The sequence below is a fragment of the Dasypus novemcinctus genome, chromosome 13 (assembly GCF_030445035.2).
Source record: "Dasypus novemcinctus isolate mDasNov1 chromosome 13, mDasNov1.1.hap2, whole genome shotgun sequence".
NCBI lineage: Eukaryota > Metazoa > Chordata > Mammalia > Cingulata > Dasypodidae > Dasypus > Dasypus novemcinctus.
In genome coordinates, this window is record NC_080685.1 from 82,395,422 (window position 1) to 82,412,326 (window position 16,905).

At 37.5% G+C, this 16,905-nt stretch overlaps 1 protein-coding gene across 7 annotated transcripts in view; it reads right to left on the bottom strand.

Moving 5' to 3' along the window:
• DENND1B (DENN domain containing 1B) overlaps positions 1 to 16,905 on the bottom strand; it is a 296,281-nt gene that overhangs the window by 250,142 nt on the left and 29,234 nt on the right. For 3 of the 7 annotated variants that reach the window (XM_023584048.3, XM_023584046.3, XM_071207634.1), the window contains exon 2: positions 12,799 to 12,863. In XM_023584048.3, coding sequence (XP_023439816.2) covers positions 12,799 to 12,863 — 65 coding nt within the window. Of the gene's footprint in view, positions 1 to 12,798; positions 12,864 to 15,061; positions 15,232 to 16,905 lie in introns of those variants that run through there. The other 4 variants (XM_058274918.2, XM_058274916.2, XM_071207633.1 and 1 more) reach the window with 4 other exon arrangements.

Consider the following 16,905-nt stretch of genomic DNA (forward strand, 5'->3'; position numbering starts at 1 on the left):
TAAAATTTTTAAAGCTGAATAAAAGAAATTAATAAAAAACAGTAAGGAAAAACAGAAACAAAGTAAAATTAAAAACTAAAGAAAGGGATGATAGAACAATTTTGGCAATGGATGATTTTGATTGAGCACAATTTTGAAAATATCATTACCACCACTGAATTGTATATTTGAAAAGGGATAAAACAGTAAATTTTAGGGTGTATATAAGTTAACAAGAAAAAAAAGAATACCAGAGAACTGCCCAACACAAAGAGTAAACTCTAATGTAACTACGGAGTATAGTTAGTATAATTATAATAATATTAGTTCATCAATTGTGATAAAGCTATCACACTAATGCAAAATGCTAATAATAGGGAGGGTATATGGTAACTGTGGGCTTTCTGTGCAATTTTTCTTTAAGCCTACAACAACGCCAATTTTTTAAAAACTAGAGAACTGAAATGGTTCAAAAGGAATACCAAGAATATTAAACATCTAATGAATGAAAGAATAAATATCAAATACACCAGAAGTTATACAAGACAAAAATATAAATTCCTAACTTTACCACACTCATGCAGGGACAAACCAGCAAGGTGGCCACAAACAGCCAGCAGGCTTACATTGGGTCAAGTTGCCAGTTAAAGGTCCCAGGAGTAGAAAACAGGGCCTTTAGCCTCCCCCTTCACTGCAGAAGACTCAACACTCCTGTTCTTCTGGATTAAAAATACCTGTGTAGAGGAAGCGGCTGTGGCTCAATCAGCTGGGCTCCCGTCTACCATATGGGAGGCCCTGGGTTCGCGTCCTAGGGCCTCTTTGTGAAGGCAGGCTTAGCTTGCATGCTGTGGAGAGCCAACTTAGCAAGGCGATGCAACAGAAAGGGAAACAAGTGAAAACACAGAAGAGCACACAACGAATGGACACAGAGAGCAAACAACAAGCAAGCCACAGGTGGAGGGAATAAATAAAAATAAATACAGACACAGAAGAACACACAATGAATGGACACAGAGAACAGACAGTAAGCAAGCCCCAAGGGTGGGGGAATAAAAAAAAAAATTCCTGAGTAGGAGGAAGACTCCTCTTGAGAGCACTGAGCTCTAGGTTAATCATCTCCTCTAAGCAGCATCTATCATCTCCTCTGCTTTTGAAATTCAGTGTTTTCACATAGAGTAAGTATTGAAGACTGCTTTAATTATAATACATAATTTTTTACCAAATTAAATTCAGTCATATTTTAAAAAGATAAATCCCAATCAAGTTTTCTTTTTTTCTTCTTTATTTTCTTTTAAATGTTACATTAAAAATATGTGAGGTCCTAGTATACCCCCCACCCTCCTCACCCCACTCCTCCCACATCAACCACCTCTTCCATCGTTATGGCACATTCACTGCACCTGGTGAATACATTTTGGAGCACTGCTGCACCATCAAGTTTCAAATTGTTTTAAGTAAATTTCAATCATATATGTTTGATCTGTATAGTAAATACAATACAGGTAATAAATTTTCAAAGAAGTAAAATAGCCTAAAAAATATAAACCATAAACCACGATAAATATCATTTAAAATTACTTTGATGATTTAGAAAGCAATTCTCAAGCATTCAAACATTGTCAATTCTTTAGCCACCATTTTGTATAAATCATAAGAAGGAAAGTACTAAGGAATGATACAATGTTTAAGGTAGAAAATTTGATATGAAGGCCGGCCATCTCCTCTCATCTTTCCATATCCACCAATAAACAAAATGGTCACTGTTAATCTGAACAGTACATGAGAGAAATGAGTAAAAACTTACCAAAAGAATTTATATTCTCCCAAACAGTGTAAACTATAAGTAATCAGTTTTTATATGAATTTCAGACAGCTGTACAACCTCAAATACCAAATTTAGGACAATGACAGATGTATAGATCATGGATTCATTTAAGTTTTCAACTATTATGCTAAAAATGAGGCAAATATTTATAAATTAAAATAGTGTTTTTCAACTATTATTCCATTTTAATCTTTCCACTTTTTAGGGTAAACACTCAACGTCACTAACAGTATAGTAACCATTAAAAACTTGGAAACTACTATTTCTATACATGACAATTCTCAATTGACTATTTCTTCTATAACATGTTTAAACCTATACACACAGAACACAACCAACATATAATCTTGATGAAATTGTGTTGTTCCTTATTGTCAAGGATACAAAAACCACACATTTTATAGCAAAGCTAAACTGCCAAAACTTAATTTTCAAGTCGTTTCTAACAATAAGAACAAAAAAAAAAACATTATTTTCTAAATATCAAATAAGTTAACCTCATTAATTCCTCATAACTAGTAAGCAGAAAATGCTATTTTATTTTATATAAAATAGAAATAAATCCAAGGTTCTGAAAAAAATTTCCCCACAGAATATACAACTTCCTCTTCTAAAGATTATATCCAAAATACATTGGAATCTAAAAAAAAAAAAATTTTTAACACTTTCTGAGCCATGACCACGAAAGTTTGAGAGCAAGAATACTTTTTTTTTTAACTTATTTCAAAATAACTTCAAACTTACAGGGAACAATAAAAATAATATACAAAAAACAATACACCAAATTCCAATATACCCCCTCACCCAAATACCCAGATTTACCAACTTTTAGCATTCTGAAACATTTATTATATCATTCTTTCTAAATATCTGTCTATTATCTAAACATTTAAGAATAGGTTAAGTATATCATGTTCCTGTAACACAACACTACCAGGTACATTTCCTGGAACAAAGACACTCACTATATAACCTTTTTAAGCTATCAAGTTTAAGAAATTTACATTAATGTAAAGCATATAGTATACATTCCAATTTTTTTCAGTAGTCCCAAAAATGTCCTTTCCTCTCTCCCCACCCCCGCCCCGTGGTTGAAGTGTTTTTTTTTTAAGTAACATATATTTAACCTAAAATTCCTCCTTTAACCATACTCTAATATAGAATTCAGTGGTGTTAATTACATTCACAATGTTGTGCTACCACCATTATCATCCATTACCAAAAGGTTTCTATCGCCCTAAACATAAATTCTGTACCAATTAAGTCTTAACTCCTCATTCCCTATCCCTTCCCCAAATGCTGGTAACCTGTATTCTAATATCTGACTCTATGAATCAGACGTATATTTTTCAAACATAAATCCTAAGGACACTGCATTACATAATGTTTCTCCATATTAAAATATACCTGAACTTATTTAGGTCTCATTTCAACCAATGTTTTCTATACAAATTCATAAGTTATTTCAAATAATATTTTACCAAAATAATAAAGAAGTCTAAATTGCATAACTTATCAGATGACAAAATTTTAAAGAGTTTGCTAAATTTTAATTAATGATAAATTTGAGTACTAAACACACCCTTGTGCTGGTGCATTTCTACCAAGCCAAGTCAAAATTATTTTTGAAATGACTAATTTCTGGAAGCTTACACATTTGCAGAAGACCATAAGATGTACTAAACTGATAGTTCTGTGCTTTTTCTTTTCAAAGTCAAATGATAAGTAGGAACTGAAAGAGGAAAAGACACTATCTGATCTTTACCAGTTCTGCCTAGTTACAGAGTTTGTGGTTTCTGAACAGTTCTATTAAAAAAAAATTTTTCTGTTTAAATAAAGCACCCATTGATTGTACTGATAAAAATCTAGTCTTTCAAAGTTCTTTTATTAAAAATTTTTAAAAGATTTAAGAAATCTAAAACAGCTGTTAGTTATACAACACAATCTTATTTATTTCACTTAAATAATAGAAAATAACTCGAGTAATTACTGAGCACCATCCATATGTGAGACATCTTCAAAGACAGTGACCTCAACAACCTAAAATCTAGTGGGCAGCATAAAGCAAGGCTTTAAAAACCTACTTCAAGGTAGAACGGAACTACCACAAGGTAGATACCAAGTGAATCACTCAGGAACTTCTTTTACATCTTTCTTTTCTGTAGCTTCTCTTCACAATTTTCACTTTTTCAATGGCTATTATACTTTAATAACAATTAAGAAACTTAGCATCCTATACAATTTCTACTTCTTTTTTTTTAAAGTCATCTTAGCACTTACATCATAGTGCTTCAAGAAATCAACAAGCATTCACTGAGCACATGAATGAAACAGACACTGTTCTAGGCTCTGAGTAAACAAAACTAAAACAGACAACTCCCTGCCTCAAGGCAGACTGCACTGTAGCAGTGACAAGGCTTCCCAACCTTTCTCATTAGATGTAAATATTTATACCAAAAGCAATACATTCTTCACCTACTCACACAAAATTCTGAATATGAAGTAAAACACAGACCATATTTAGAAAAATGTAACCTGACACAACTGAGAGTTGACAGTAGATATAGCATTTTCTGTCTCTCCCTCACCTCAGGCCTACGCCTGGCTCTCCCCAATCCTCCACTAACCCTTAAGCCCCATACACAGTTAGGAACCCTCTTCATCTCCAGTGGTATAAACTGTGCACGCTCTATCACCAGCCTTACTACACTGTATCACAATCACTGATTTGAAACGGACATTTCCCCTTGGAGAAGATGATTGATCTTAACTACTTTTCATCTGGGCCTAACACATTATTGGCACTCAGAAAATTTCGCTGAATGAATGAACAAGGGCTGAATACTTCTTATGATGCTTAGACATTTTTTTCCTATGATCTTCTTTCACTGTCTGTTAAACATTTATGTAATATTGCAACAACTCTAGCAAAGTTTAGAATTAGGAATTTTCCAAAAGTGGTGACTTTCTAAAACGGCTGTGAAAAAGTCAATGATAGTAGAAAGAAAAAAACAAGATGAGTATTTTAGAGGCACCACATTGTAAAAATTAAAAGGTCAGGTCCTAAAGTAAGGAACAGGTTCAAATCCCAGTCCCACCTAAGCTGTGTAACATAAACAAGTAATTTAACCTTTCTGAAGCTTCTTTTCCTCATTTTTATGATAAAGATAACAGACCCCACCTCATATGGTTATAGTGAAGATAAATGGAACAAGTAGGTGTTGGTACAGTTCTTAACATATAGAGTATCTATTAAATGAGTAGTTTTTATTACTATTTCTATAAAAACACATGAATCTTGAAAACACCTAGCTGAAGCTTAATGAGGAAATTAATTGACTAATAAGGCCATATAACCATGATGTTAAACTTTATTTCATTAACTAAGAACTTTAAACAAACAAAAAATGCCTTAATGAGATTCACCGAGCAAATATTCTGACTAAATAAACTTACAAACTTATTAAAGCTGTTACACACAAATTAGAAATGGAGTGTCAAGATAAATGCGGAAGAAATGGCAAAACCTAACCAGAATTTGACAGTTAGATGTACTGTTAATGCTTAGCTTAGATATCTTTCCACTATAGCAAACTGCAGTCTGTTTCATTCATTCCAGTTAACAAGTCTTCCTTTAAAACTAAAATGCTCCCTTAAGGGCTGTCAATCCGTTGTTCACACCTCACAGTGAATTACTTCAATCAGATAAATACATTGAGCAACACCCACCTACCTAAAGTAATTTTAATTTGAAGAGCGGTGAGAAGAGAAGTAATTTTAAAACAGAGGTGTACCTGGGCTAAAGCAAGCCTGTATAACACTCCCTCTGAGAGTCTACATGCCGGCACCAGGCAGCTTGAAGCCAATGGTACTGCTGGGTGGTAGCAAAGACGCTACAGGAATTGTAAAGGGCATCATAACAATGTCTCCTCTAAAGGACTGGACTAGGTACACTTTGAGGAAACTTCCAGTTCTATTTTACGGGTTTTTTTAACCTCAGTGTGTCTTAAGACACCAAGGGGTATCAGTCACCTAGACCCTCTAATAATCAATTCAGGGCCACCTCTGGCAAGTTCCCCACAAGGCCAGTGACTAACCTACCATGTAAATATGTACCAAGACATCCTTCTCTACAGATGAAAGTAAACCACTACCTGAACTAAACCAACTCATCCTTAATTTATATGAACTAAAAGTCTAACTATGATCAAAATAAACATAACAATGGGAAAACCAATCAGCCTGGCAATATAGGAAAACGACAATTTTTCAAGAACTTCTCAAAGTTATTTTTAATTCTTTCTAGCTCCAGAATGAAAAACATAAAAATGAAAAAAAAAATCTTCCAGGAAAGGGTCCCTTCGGAATTGATTATGAACATATATTGTACTTAATCCCTTTGATTTTCACTGTTAGCTAAACTAATACCATAGCCACCTGCCTACTGCTAATATTCAATAACCCTTAAAATGTATTTTTAAAGGTTAATTACTGCCCTCTAACAGGTTGAAAATAAAAATTTAAAGGAAAAGAAATAGAGACGTGTGAGTCTTCAAAACATCCACATGAAAAAACATTATCAAAGGTATATCAGGAATATATTACCTTAAAAATCAAGAAAACAAGAAAGTTCCAGGAAGAAAACTTAACAAACATGTCGCACACTGGCAATATAGCAGTGGCCAGCCAAACAATAGCTAGAGAGCGCATACCACTGTGAAAAAAACTGCCTCCTACATGTAACAAGTGGGAAATGTTACCCTTGAAAATCAAGAGGTCACCTTGGATTTAAACGACAAAAATAAAGAACATATGAACAAATAAAGTACCCACTGAGACAAATTAAAATCAAACTATTAAATATTAACTTTGCAACATTCCTATCAAAGTAATAATGAACAATTGAACAGTGATTTAATTTGCTTTTTCACATGCTGGCAATTATGTTAAAAGGATGTAATGGTCCAAAGCAAATATTTTTTTAAAAAAGCTAGTCTTAACTATGTACAACAAAATGCATACAAACAATGAACAAAAATGGCATGTACCGAATATAAGGTTCTGAAGAATCATTAAATTTAGTCTCTGGTACGTTCCAAGCATAAGAAAATGAAACCTTTCATTTTCTCCAACAACCTAGTACAAACACTTTCATTCCAGATTACTCTTAAATTTATCGTAGTTCATCTAGATTGAGAGGGACACAGAAAGAGTTCTCTAATGAGCACAAAGCCAGAGCAAAAATAACTATCATGGAAACCACACCTATAAGACAGAGACTACTGGGGGATGAATCATGGACCCCAGAAAAGGCATGTTAACCCATCTTAACCCACGTTCCTGTGGGTGTGAACCCATTTGTAAGTAAAACCTTTAGAAGATACTATTCATTAAGGGGTTACCAAATTGAATCAGGGCAGATCTTAATCCACATGACTGGAAGCCTTATAGAGATGAAATTCTAACAGTCAGAAGAAGCCAGCAGTCAGAACAGACAAGGGAGGAATGAGAGAGAGATCACCACGTGAGGAAGGACTGCCATCACCAGAATAGTACTGTCCCCAGAGAAAGCATGGCCTTGTCGACATCTTGATTTTGACCTAGCCTTTAAAACCGTGAGATAATAAAAGCTTGTTTAAACCAACCCATAGGTGTGGTACTTGTCATAGCAGCTCTGCCAAGCTAAGATAATGACTGCACAGATTTTTTTCCCACATAAGGCAATAATGTAGTCTCTAAACCACTTATATGTATGATTCATCAAAGCTCTACTTTATAAATGTTAAAGTTTTGTTGGGTTTTTGATATGTGACAGGTATGGTGGGCTTTCACAGAGCCTCCATAAACATGCATATAGAAAAAATGGCCCTGCAAATCTTGTGATGTGAGAACAGAGGAGGAAATGTGGGTATGGAATGGAGAGAGCCTGAGCGTAGGGTATGTCAAAACAGCCCAGTCCAAGACATGTATGGGTATATGTTTCTAGTGCATCTATTACTGTGATACCAGCATGCATTTGAGGTCACTTCTATAAAAAAACAGCTCTGTGATTTAATTTGATCAACATTCATTTATTCCATGGCCAGGCCTTTTTCTAAGTCCAGTTCCTTTTATTGATTCTGTGACTATTCTTTAAATATGCCAGAGACTGTACTAGGGTTTTCCTATAAACATACAAATTTCTGTCATGGCCCAGTCCTTGGAGAACTTACTTCTGGTTGGACAAAAAGACATTTAGATACATATCTGTAAGAACACAGTAAGTGATAAAATATAGGCAGAAGCAAAATGCTGTGGATTCCAGATAAATGGTGTCCTTACAGAGAAAAAGTCATTAAATGCAAAACCTAAGTTAGGATTCTTTGGCTTAAGGATCTGATTAAGGAAAAGTGTAGAAGACAGATAAATGATTAATATGAGCTAGATATCAGAAAGATGGATAATTTGATACTGAGTTGGATGGACTGATTAAAGTAGGAACTCAGTAGCAAAGAGGAATTCGTTCCTGAGAGAAATTATTCTAGGTAAACAGAAAGAAATAAAGACACGACTTGCTAAAAATGTGAAAACAGCTATAACTGTTAGATCAAAGATTCACTAAAGATAGAAATGGGAATCTCAAAAAAGAGTAGTAGGGATGGGAGAGATCTCCTGAACCAGAGTAAACCACAAGGAAAAACTCAGTAACTTTTACATGGAACAACACTGGATTCATTAATTTCAGGGAATATACTGTATTACTTACTTTTTTAAAATTACCTGTACCATATATAGTTTATAGTCTAATATCTTCTCACATGATAATAAGACAGCTTATATTGAACTTATGCAAGGTCACTATATTATGAGAGGCAATAGAACACAGTGATTAAAATACAAACTCTGGAGCCAGACTGACTGAGTTCAAAGATAGACCTACAACTAACCAGATGACCTTGGGCAAGTTTCTTAATTTCTCCATGCTTTCGTTTCTTCATAGGCAAATGAAGAAAATATTTCCTATTTCATAGGATTATTATGAGGCTTAAATAATTAGTACATGTAAAACATCTAGAATTGTGTCAATACAGAGTAAATGCTACAAAAATATTAGTTACCACTAAATCTGTGGGGAGGGAAGGGGTGATCCACAAAATATAAAAAAGAAAGCTAGAGTACCAAGGCTAGGAAGAGAAACCCTTAGCGAGTTTTAATTTTATTGAGGAAGAGTTACTTTTCATTCCCCTGAAGTCCTGAATCACTTCGGGGAAAGTGAGGGCAATATTGTAACAATAAGTTCTGTTATTAGTATTGAGAAGAGGACGTCACTGCTGGCTGTACTTCCCTGCCTGCTGGGAAGCTAGAAAGAAAGCGAAAAGAAGATTAAGGGCAGCAATTAGCTTGGAGATCTACCAGGAAGAGCATTAACACATCTGAATTTTGACTTCTCTCTTGGATAATAACTGGAACAGAAGTTACTAGGAAGGTTGTCCTGCCAGAGAGACCACCATTAGGAGATGCTCCCAAACAGTACCTAGGCCACCACCAGAACCAATTCTGTTAACACAAAGAGGACACTATAAGGAAATACTACCAGCCCCTCTCGAGGCAATATTTAATTCTGTGGGTTCTCCATATAAAACCATGTTATTGGCAAGAGTATTCTAAAATGTAACTTTTTCAGAAAATCAATGTCATAATGCCCTTTGAAGCAAGTGCAGAAGTAGGCACATCAAGTTATATTTCAACAACTAATGCCATTTCAAACTACCAACTATAACTTAATTAATAATAATTCATCTCTGAAGAGACTTATGATCTAAGTTACTCAGGATAAATGAAAAAATTTAAGTGTTCCCTATTAAAAAGTAAGAGAAACATACCAAATTCCTTAACATAATATTACCAATTTTGTTTAAACCAAGTCTACACTGAGCATCATATTTTTTACTTAATCAAAGAGAGTCATCAAAAAATAAACCAATATTCTTAGAAACCATTTACAAAGAACATTTTATTTTATTTCTCAACATCTATTCTATGCCAGATGCTCAATAAATCAATCATGGTAATCTCGATACCTCACCATTCTGCCTCTGTTATTTCAGGAATGGTCAGGCCCATGCTAACTCAGACCAGCAGGATCGAAGGAGAAGTGCCTTGTGGGTTCTGGGAAAGAAACTTTCCGGCTCTAAAAAGACAGATATGACAAGCACTAGCCTGTCACCCCCACAGTCATAAACAAGAAAGCAGAATTCCAACTTCTATTGACAGCCATCCTATAACCACAGGGAATCTAAGCCTTCTGATGGAACTATTACTATGGGTAGCAAAGCTGAGACACAGAAAGAACCTAGATCTTTGATGACCTGCTTCTGAATTTCCTCTTACAGGAGTTATCAAGGGTCCTTATTATTTAAACCACTTTCATCTTTGAACCCAAAAGCATTCAAATTTTATACATTTTGTTTTCCAGGTCAATTACTATCTGTGAACTTCATCCGTATTGATTTAAATGTTAGCAAGTAAACTTTTATTCTACTTTAAACAAACTGATGTACATACCATACCCTTGTTAAAACAAACACAATAGACTATTGATAGTTAAATAAGAATATTCCAATGACTTCTTTAATTTGTACATATTTTCCCTGTAATGTTTAGCAATAAATCAGAAAATTAATAAAACATTATCAAAACATCAAACTTTCAACTTGACGTAATATTTTATTTTTTACAGCCCTCTTAATTATAGATACCACAAAATTACAGCACAAAAAATTATAACTGGTCAGATGCTACAATATTAGTCATATTCATAATATTTAAGTCACAATCAAAAGAAGAAAGGCTGGTATTGTTTTTCACATGGCTTTTTTTAAAATCTTGAGAATTTGCTGCCAACTAGTAATCTTAATGGCAGAATGGATTAACTGCAACCTATAAAGAGGCCAAAAGAGTTTATTTTAACCATTTATTACATTTCCAACTCCACCAAACACATACAAAGATGTTTCTATTAAGTAGCAATTTAAACAATAAAAAGGGTGAAAAGGCAGGAAGGTAAGTGTGATGGTTAGGCTAGTGTGTCAACTCTGCCATGTAATGGTGCCCAGTTTTTCAGTCAAGTAAGCACAATACAAGGCATGTCATGGACTTTAATCACCAGTGAATTGATTGCATAGATGACTGGTTACATCTACAATCAACTAAGGAAACTGCCCAAAAATGAGTGACTTTTTATCCAATCAGTTGAAGGCCTTTAATGGGGAAGTGATTTCAGCATTCAGAGAGAATTCCCATCTCTACTTCAAACAGCCATGTCTCCAGGGGAACTCATCAAACACCTTCATGGGAGCCCTTGGTTTGCAGCCTGCCCTGCAGAATTTGGACTTGTGCCTCCCCATGGTCTCGTGAGACAATTTTATAAAATCTCATACTATTTATAGACATCTCCTGTGGCTTCTGTTTCCCTAGAGAACTCTGACTAACACAGTAACAAAAGAAGAACAGAGGTAGAAAATAAACACTGGAATAACACGTTCCTGAAAAATGGAAAAAAGCAAAGGGAGGTAGGAGGAAGTAAACAATTCCAAAGTCTCTATGGAAAGGTCACCATCTCACTAACACATGCACAGATCAGGTGTTATATAAGGCAGATGGGTCCTTATATCAAGATCACTGTAGCGTGCATTTAAAATTATACACAATCCATGTTTCCCAAACAAATTTAGTCTGCTTGACAATTAAGTAAGCATAATTTCACACACCTTAGCTAATGTTCTGATAGTTATTTTCAAGAATTACTCATACCATAAGTATACTATACAATAGATTTAAACTGGAGCTGGAAAAAACAATGTATCCATTTGAATCTGCAAAGAGAACTCTGTTGGGCCTAGAAAGAACTCAAATGGACATTTGTACTAATATAAGACAACAAACAATAACCTTTTAAATTGGAAAAGATACCCTAAAACCTAGGATCACTCCTTGCCAAGGGGCAAGCCTGAACACAGCTGTAGTTCAAGCAGTTCAGAAAGTGCAGCAGGCAGGGCTAATGGAGCCAGACATATGTGTGCCTTCCTACCTAAAATTAGCCATGCCCATTTTAACACAGCCTGGTTGGGCGCTCTATTTTAAGGTGTGCAGCTCCAAATTGCTTAAGAGCATGTAACTGCACCAAGGTAAGATTTTAGCTGAGCACATCAGCAGCCTTTAATTTAAGACGGCCAGCTAGACTCCACAAAAATCCCACATTTAATCACGCTATCTATAGTCCAAGTGTACTACAAGCAAATCATACTTTGGAGATGTCCATGAAAATGAGCTACACAGGGACATATTAAAAAGGAAATAAGCAAGAAAGGTAATTCCTTATTTCCCACTACTCCTCCCCACATATACAAGTATACAACACAACAAAAGGGAGGGAGAGGGGGCAGAAGATGACAAAAATCACCATACCTAAGTTGTCTTGTCAACTTAGAACAAACAGCTGAAAGAAATCCTTCCAAGTAATGTCACACTTTTGTTTGCCTCCCTCTAAATGTACTATGCTACAGGAGAATATCCAACAGAAGGGCCTACTCAGTCTGCAGTCTGCATTCTGGAAACATTAGAAAGGAATAGTTGCAGCTCCCATTGGTACTGGCAGGAGAATGTGCCCTACTGTTTTAAAAAAGGAGCTACATTTTCAAAACCAAATGAAAGAAAATGAAAAGATGTGCCGCTTCTACCAAAACTAACAATAATTGTATCAACAAATGGTAGAGTTGAGTTGTAAATTATATGGGCTTAACACACACTTGAAATTCAAGCTGCACAGATAGTATTCATGATTTCTACAATCCCATGGCAAAAAAAAAAAAAGAAACTTTTATTAATAGTAATCTGAGACACTAGTTACAGAACACACATTTAACACTACTGTCCTGATTCTATCATGTTCCAGCAGTCTACAATTTAACACTTGTTTTGACAGACTCAATTAATCATTTTAAGAATTAACATACCTTCATTTTCAGAGACATGACATTTCACTTTTAATACCAAGTCAAAAGTTCTTTCCGGATTTTCCCTAAAAGAAAAAGAACTTTGTTATGTTTATTTCCTATGACATATAAATAAACATCTCTATAAAGTTTTATTTTCTTAATTCTAAAATTAACCTTGTTCTAGTCTCAGTATAGCCCATGTAAATATATGACCATAGTATAGCAGAAATAACCATAGCAATACGTGTTTTCCCAGTTCAGCAACTAAAGAGATCTTAGGCTTAAGATTCTGAGATTTAAAGCCAAGCATTTAACCTCTGGGCCTGTTTTCTCACCTATAAAGTGCCTTGTTCACTTTACAGAATAATTGCGAGGATTATAAATCAAATAATATATGCAGAATTACTCTATAAAATGTAAAGTATCATATAAATGCAAGGCATTGTTTTTATCTTATTGGATTAAAATTGGTCTCTTCTACCTTGCCCTATATCGCTTAACAGCAGACTTAGTTTTCTTCAAAACCTGACTTGCAACATAAGTGTAAGTGATGGAGACCTGGTTTCACCTGCTGGGTTCCTCAAGTATCATGGGCTATAAGCAGACCTTCTAGACCACCATAAAACATTTATAATGCTCCTTAAATGTGATACTTTGGATTTACATTTCTTGAGATGTAATTAATGTACTTAAACATTTTTAAAGTACCAAACTACACATAGATTTCAAGCTAACAAAATAAGAATAGCTTTATGTCAATTATCTATGGGGAAAATGGGCATCTGCCTCAATATTAGTTTTTTCCACTTATTCAATGACTGAATTCCAAAAAGCAACTTGTAATCTATTGAGAGACTTTTTTTTTTTCAAAGCATAGTTCTGTTTTAATCTCCCTTTCTGCTGGAAGATAAAAGACTAAGCAATCTGATAACACAGTGTCTAAATGGCTAGTGTTCATATATTTCAGTTATTCCTGCCAACAAGACACTAAGTCTTTTACATTGACTGTTTTAATACCTACTTCCTTCAAGAAACTAATGCCAGATGACTTCTAAATAAATACTGCTTTGAAAAAATGTCTTATTACAAGACATGAGTCTAGAAACATAGGAAGTAAGAAACCATATAAATTAATGCCCAAATACACATTTCCTCAGCCCTCCCACTATAAAACTTGTTTCACTGAGAACAGTATGGACTCGAGTAAGCTCCTCTTTCACAATATAATCGTCAAAAGTATACTTTTCTACACTCTTACCCCAACCCTCCATGATATTAAACACCAAATAAAATTATTATAAATGACATAATTTATATTTTTCCTAATGTTCCCAATATTCTTTAGCATCTCCCTGAGGTGTAAAAAAGTAAATATTGATTCAGTACTATTTCTGTGAAATTCAAAAGGCTTGTCATGTTTTTCATTATTCATTATTTGAATATACAGGACATTCAATATTTTAAATTTTGGGGGACTGGGAGGAAAGAATGAATTCTTTTCAAAATAAATTTCAGGACAAAAACATATAATTCATGTCTCCTAAAATACCCAGAAACAAATGACCACATTTATCTAATTGCTTTTTACCTAATTAATTACCTTTATTTCTGGTCATTTTCTCGTTTAGAAAATATCCATTGATGTATGCTTTAGCACACACATAAAAATACCATCTAATTGGATACCGTTTTGCAAGCACCATGCATACACACAGTGACTATGTAAACAAACATCAGAGACCAATTTAATTGATAAGAAGATAAATCAGAAGAAAAAACAGATAAGTACACTTTTTTTAAAATGGTCATCTTAATACTAGGAAAGCACTTTAAATAATAACAGCTTAACCTTAACGCTGACTCCCTCGGGGCAGCAGTAAAGGACAGACAACCGGACGAGTCACATCTGACACACTCGGGAAAGAATGAGAAACCCACAGCGGGTGGCGGCAGGAGCCGCTGGGCTCCCCGCTCTCCCCCGGGATGCGGGTATCAAAGCGGGACTGCTGGCCGCGCCGAACCCGCCGTGCCGGGGCGCGGGGCCGGGCAGGCTTTGCGGCCTAGCGCCGTCCCATCGGCCGGAGAGGAGCACGGGGGACCGCCCCGCGCCCCGGGTCCCGCGCCTCGCGCCCCGCGCCCCGCGCCCCACATCTGCGGTCCCCGGGAGCCGGCCGGGCGCCCGGGCGCCGAGCGGGCCGAGGGCGCGGGGCTGGGAGGGGCTGCCGCCCGCCGCCCGCCGCCCGCCGCCCGCCCGCCGCCGGCCCTGCCACCCACCACTCACTTGGTCCTGCAGTCCATGGTTACATGTCGGTGTGGGACCGTCCGTCCCCGCCCGCCGGCGCCGGCCTCGAAGTCCGCCGCCCAGAAGCCCGAGGGTCGCGCCGCCCCCGCCCCCGCCGGCCGCCCCGCAGGGAAGGAGGCTGCTCACAGCAGCGGCGGCGGCGGGCCCATGTCCGCGGCGCCCCCGGCGCTTCCCCTCCTCCCACCCCACCCCACCCCACCCCAGAGCCTTTCTGTGACAGCAGCAGCGCGGCCGCCACCCTCGCCGCCGCCGGCCGCCGCCCCCGCCGCCACCAGAGCAGGGGCCTCTCAGTTCCTGCGACCGGTGCCGCCCGCAGCGGCTCCTGCACCTTCAGCAAACCAGGAAGTCGCCGGGAGGGGGAAGGGACGCGCGGGGACGCGCCCGGCGGCCTCACCTGGGCCGCGCGGCCGTCAAGACCGAGCCTGCGGCGAAGGCGAGCTACCCGCGACCCCGCGGCCAAAGGGTCTAGGGGGAGCGCAAGTGCCTGCCCGACGGCCCACGTGCCGCTTACAGCCCAGCCAGAAACGACCCCCGGCGTCCTCGGCACTGGCCAGCCTGCTTCCACTTTGGGTTCAGTCCTGTCTTCAGGGCGTCAAGGCTACAGTCCCCCGACAAGCAAAGTACCTGAAAAAGTGCTTCAGTCTGCAATATTTTCACATCACGTGCACACGGAATTGGAAATTAGTCGATGGGTATTGTCTGTTAGAGCCTTCATCGTTTTAGGGCGCTTTCCTTTAAGACTGCAAATTCGGAGCTCAAGTTAATGATGTTCCCGGCTCCTGCCTCACTCCAGCTGTGGCCTGGTTTCTGAAATCCAGAGCTGCCCCCTCCTGACTCAGGAATGTTAACATATGTGCACCTGCTAAATAGCCCTGTCAAGTAGCAAAACGGTAGTGGCTCCACTTGCCTGCACATGTGGAAGACAGACATTCCTATACTTCAGTCTGCGGTGTAACCAAGCACTAACTTTTGGAAACATTCACAGATGGTGGGCCTCAGAGACACGGGCAGTTTAGGAGCTCAGTGAGGCACCAGTCTCAAAAAGCTATTTCTATAGAATGAGGGAAGGAGGGACTAATACAAATAGATGAAATTTACAGAACACTAAGGCACGTGTTAAAAGCAGGTTTTACTATTGTCTCACTTAATAATGGCCATAACTCTGTGTATTAGGTACTTTCATCAGTATTTTATAGATGAAGAAATTGAGGCCAGGCTAACTCAGTGGTTCATGACAAAATTGGAATCCAGACCAGGTCTGCCGGGTGCTGCTTATTTACTTGTAACCCATTCTGCCTTTCTACCTGCTCTGTAACCTATGTAGGCCCTACAGAGAAGAGATGTAGGAAGAATCTTGGAAAGAACATTCAAAAGATTACCCAGGGCTGGGCTGTTATGCAGTGATCTTCTGTGGAAGGCCTTCTACTAACACTGCCAGCCATGACACATGGTAACAGTATTTTTATTTCAAATGGGGATTGCTTCATATTTTATTCATACAGCAGGTAAGATGATGGGAAGAAGCCAAATGTGGTATGAATATAGTGTTAGTCATGAAATATAACAGTCAGACAAGGTGTCTTGGGAAAAAGTAAAGAATTTGGAATCAGGGAACCTAAAATTAAATTTAATTACACTAATCTTAGACTTTCTTACCAAAGTTGGGTGTTACCTGGTCAACAACAAAAAAAGATCTATTGCATGGCCATGTACCTATTACTCAAAAATGAGGACAGAGTATAATTATGAAACAAAAAAAATTTTTTTTAGCATAACCCATTGTCATAGCTAGACTTTGGGTGAGACGCTTCCGTTTCTCGGTT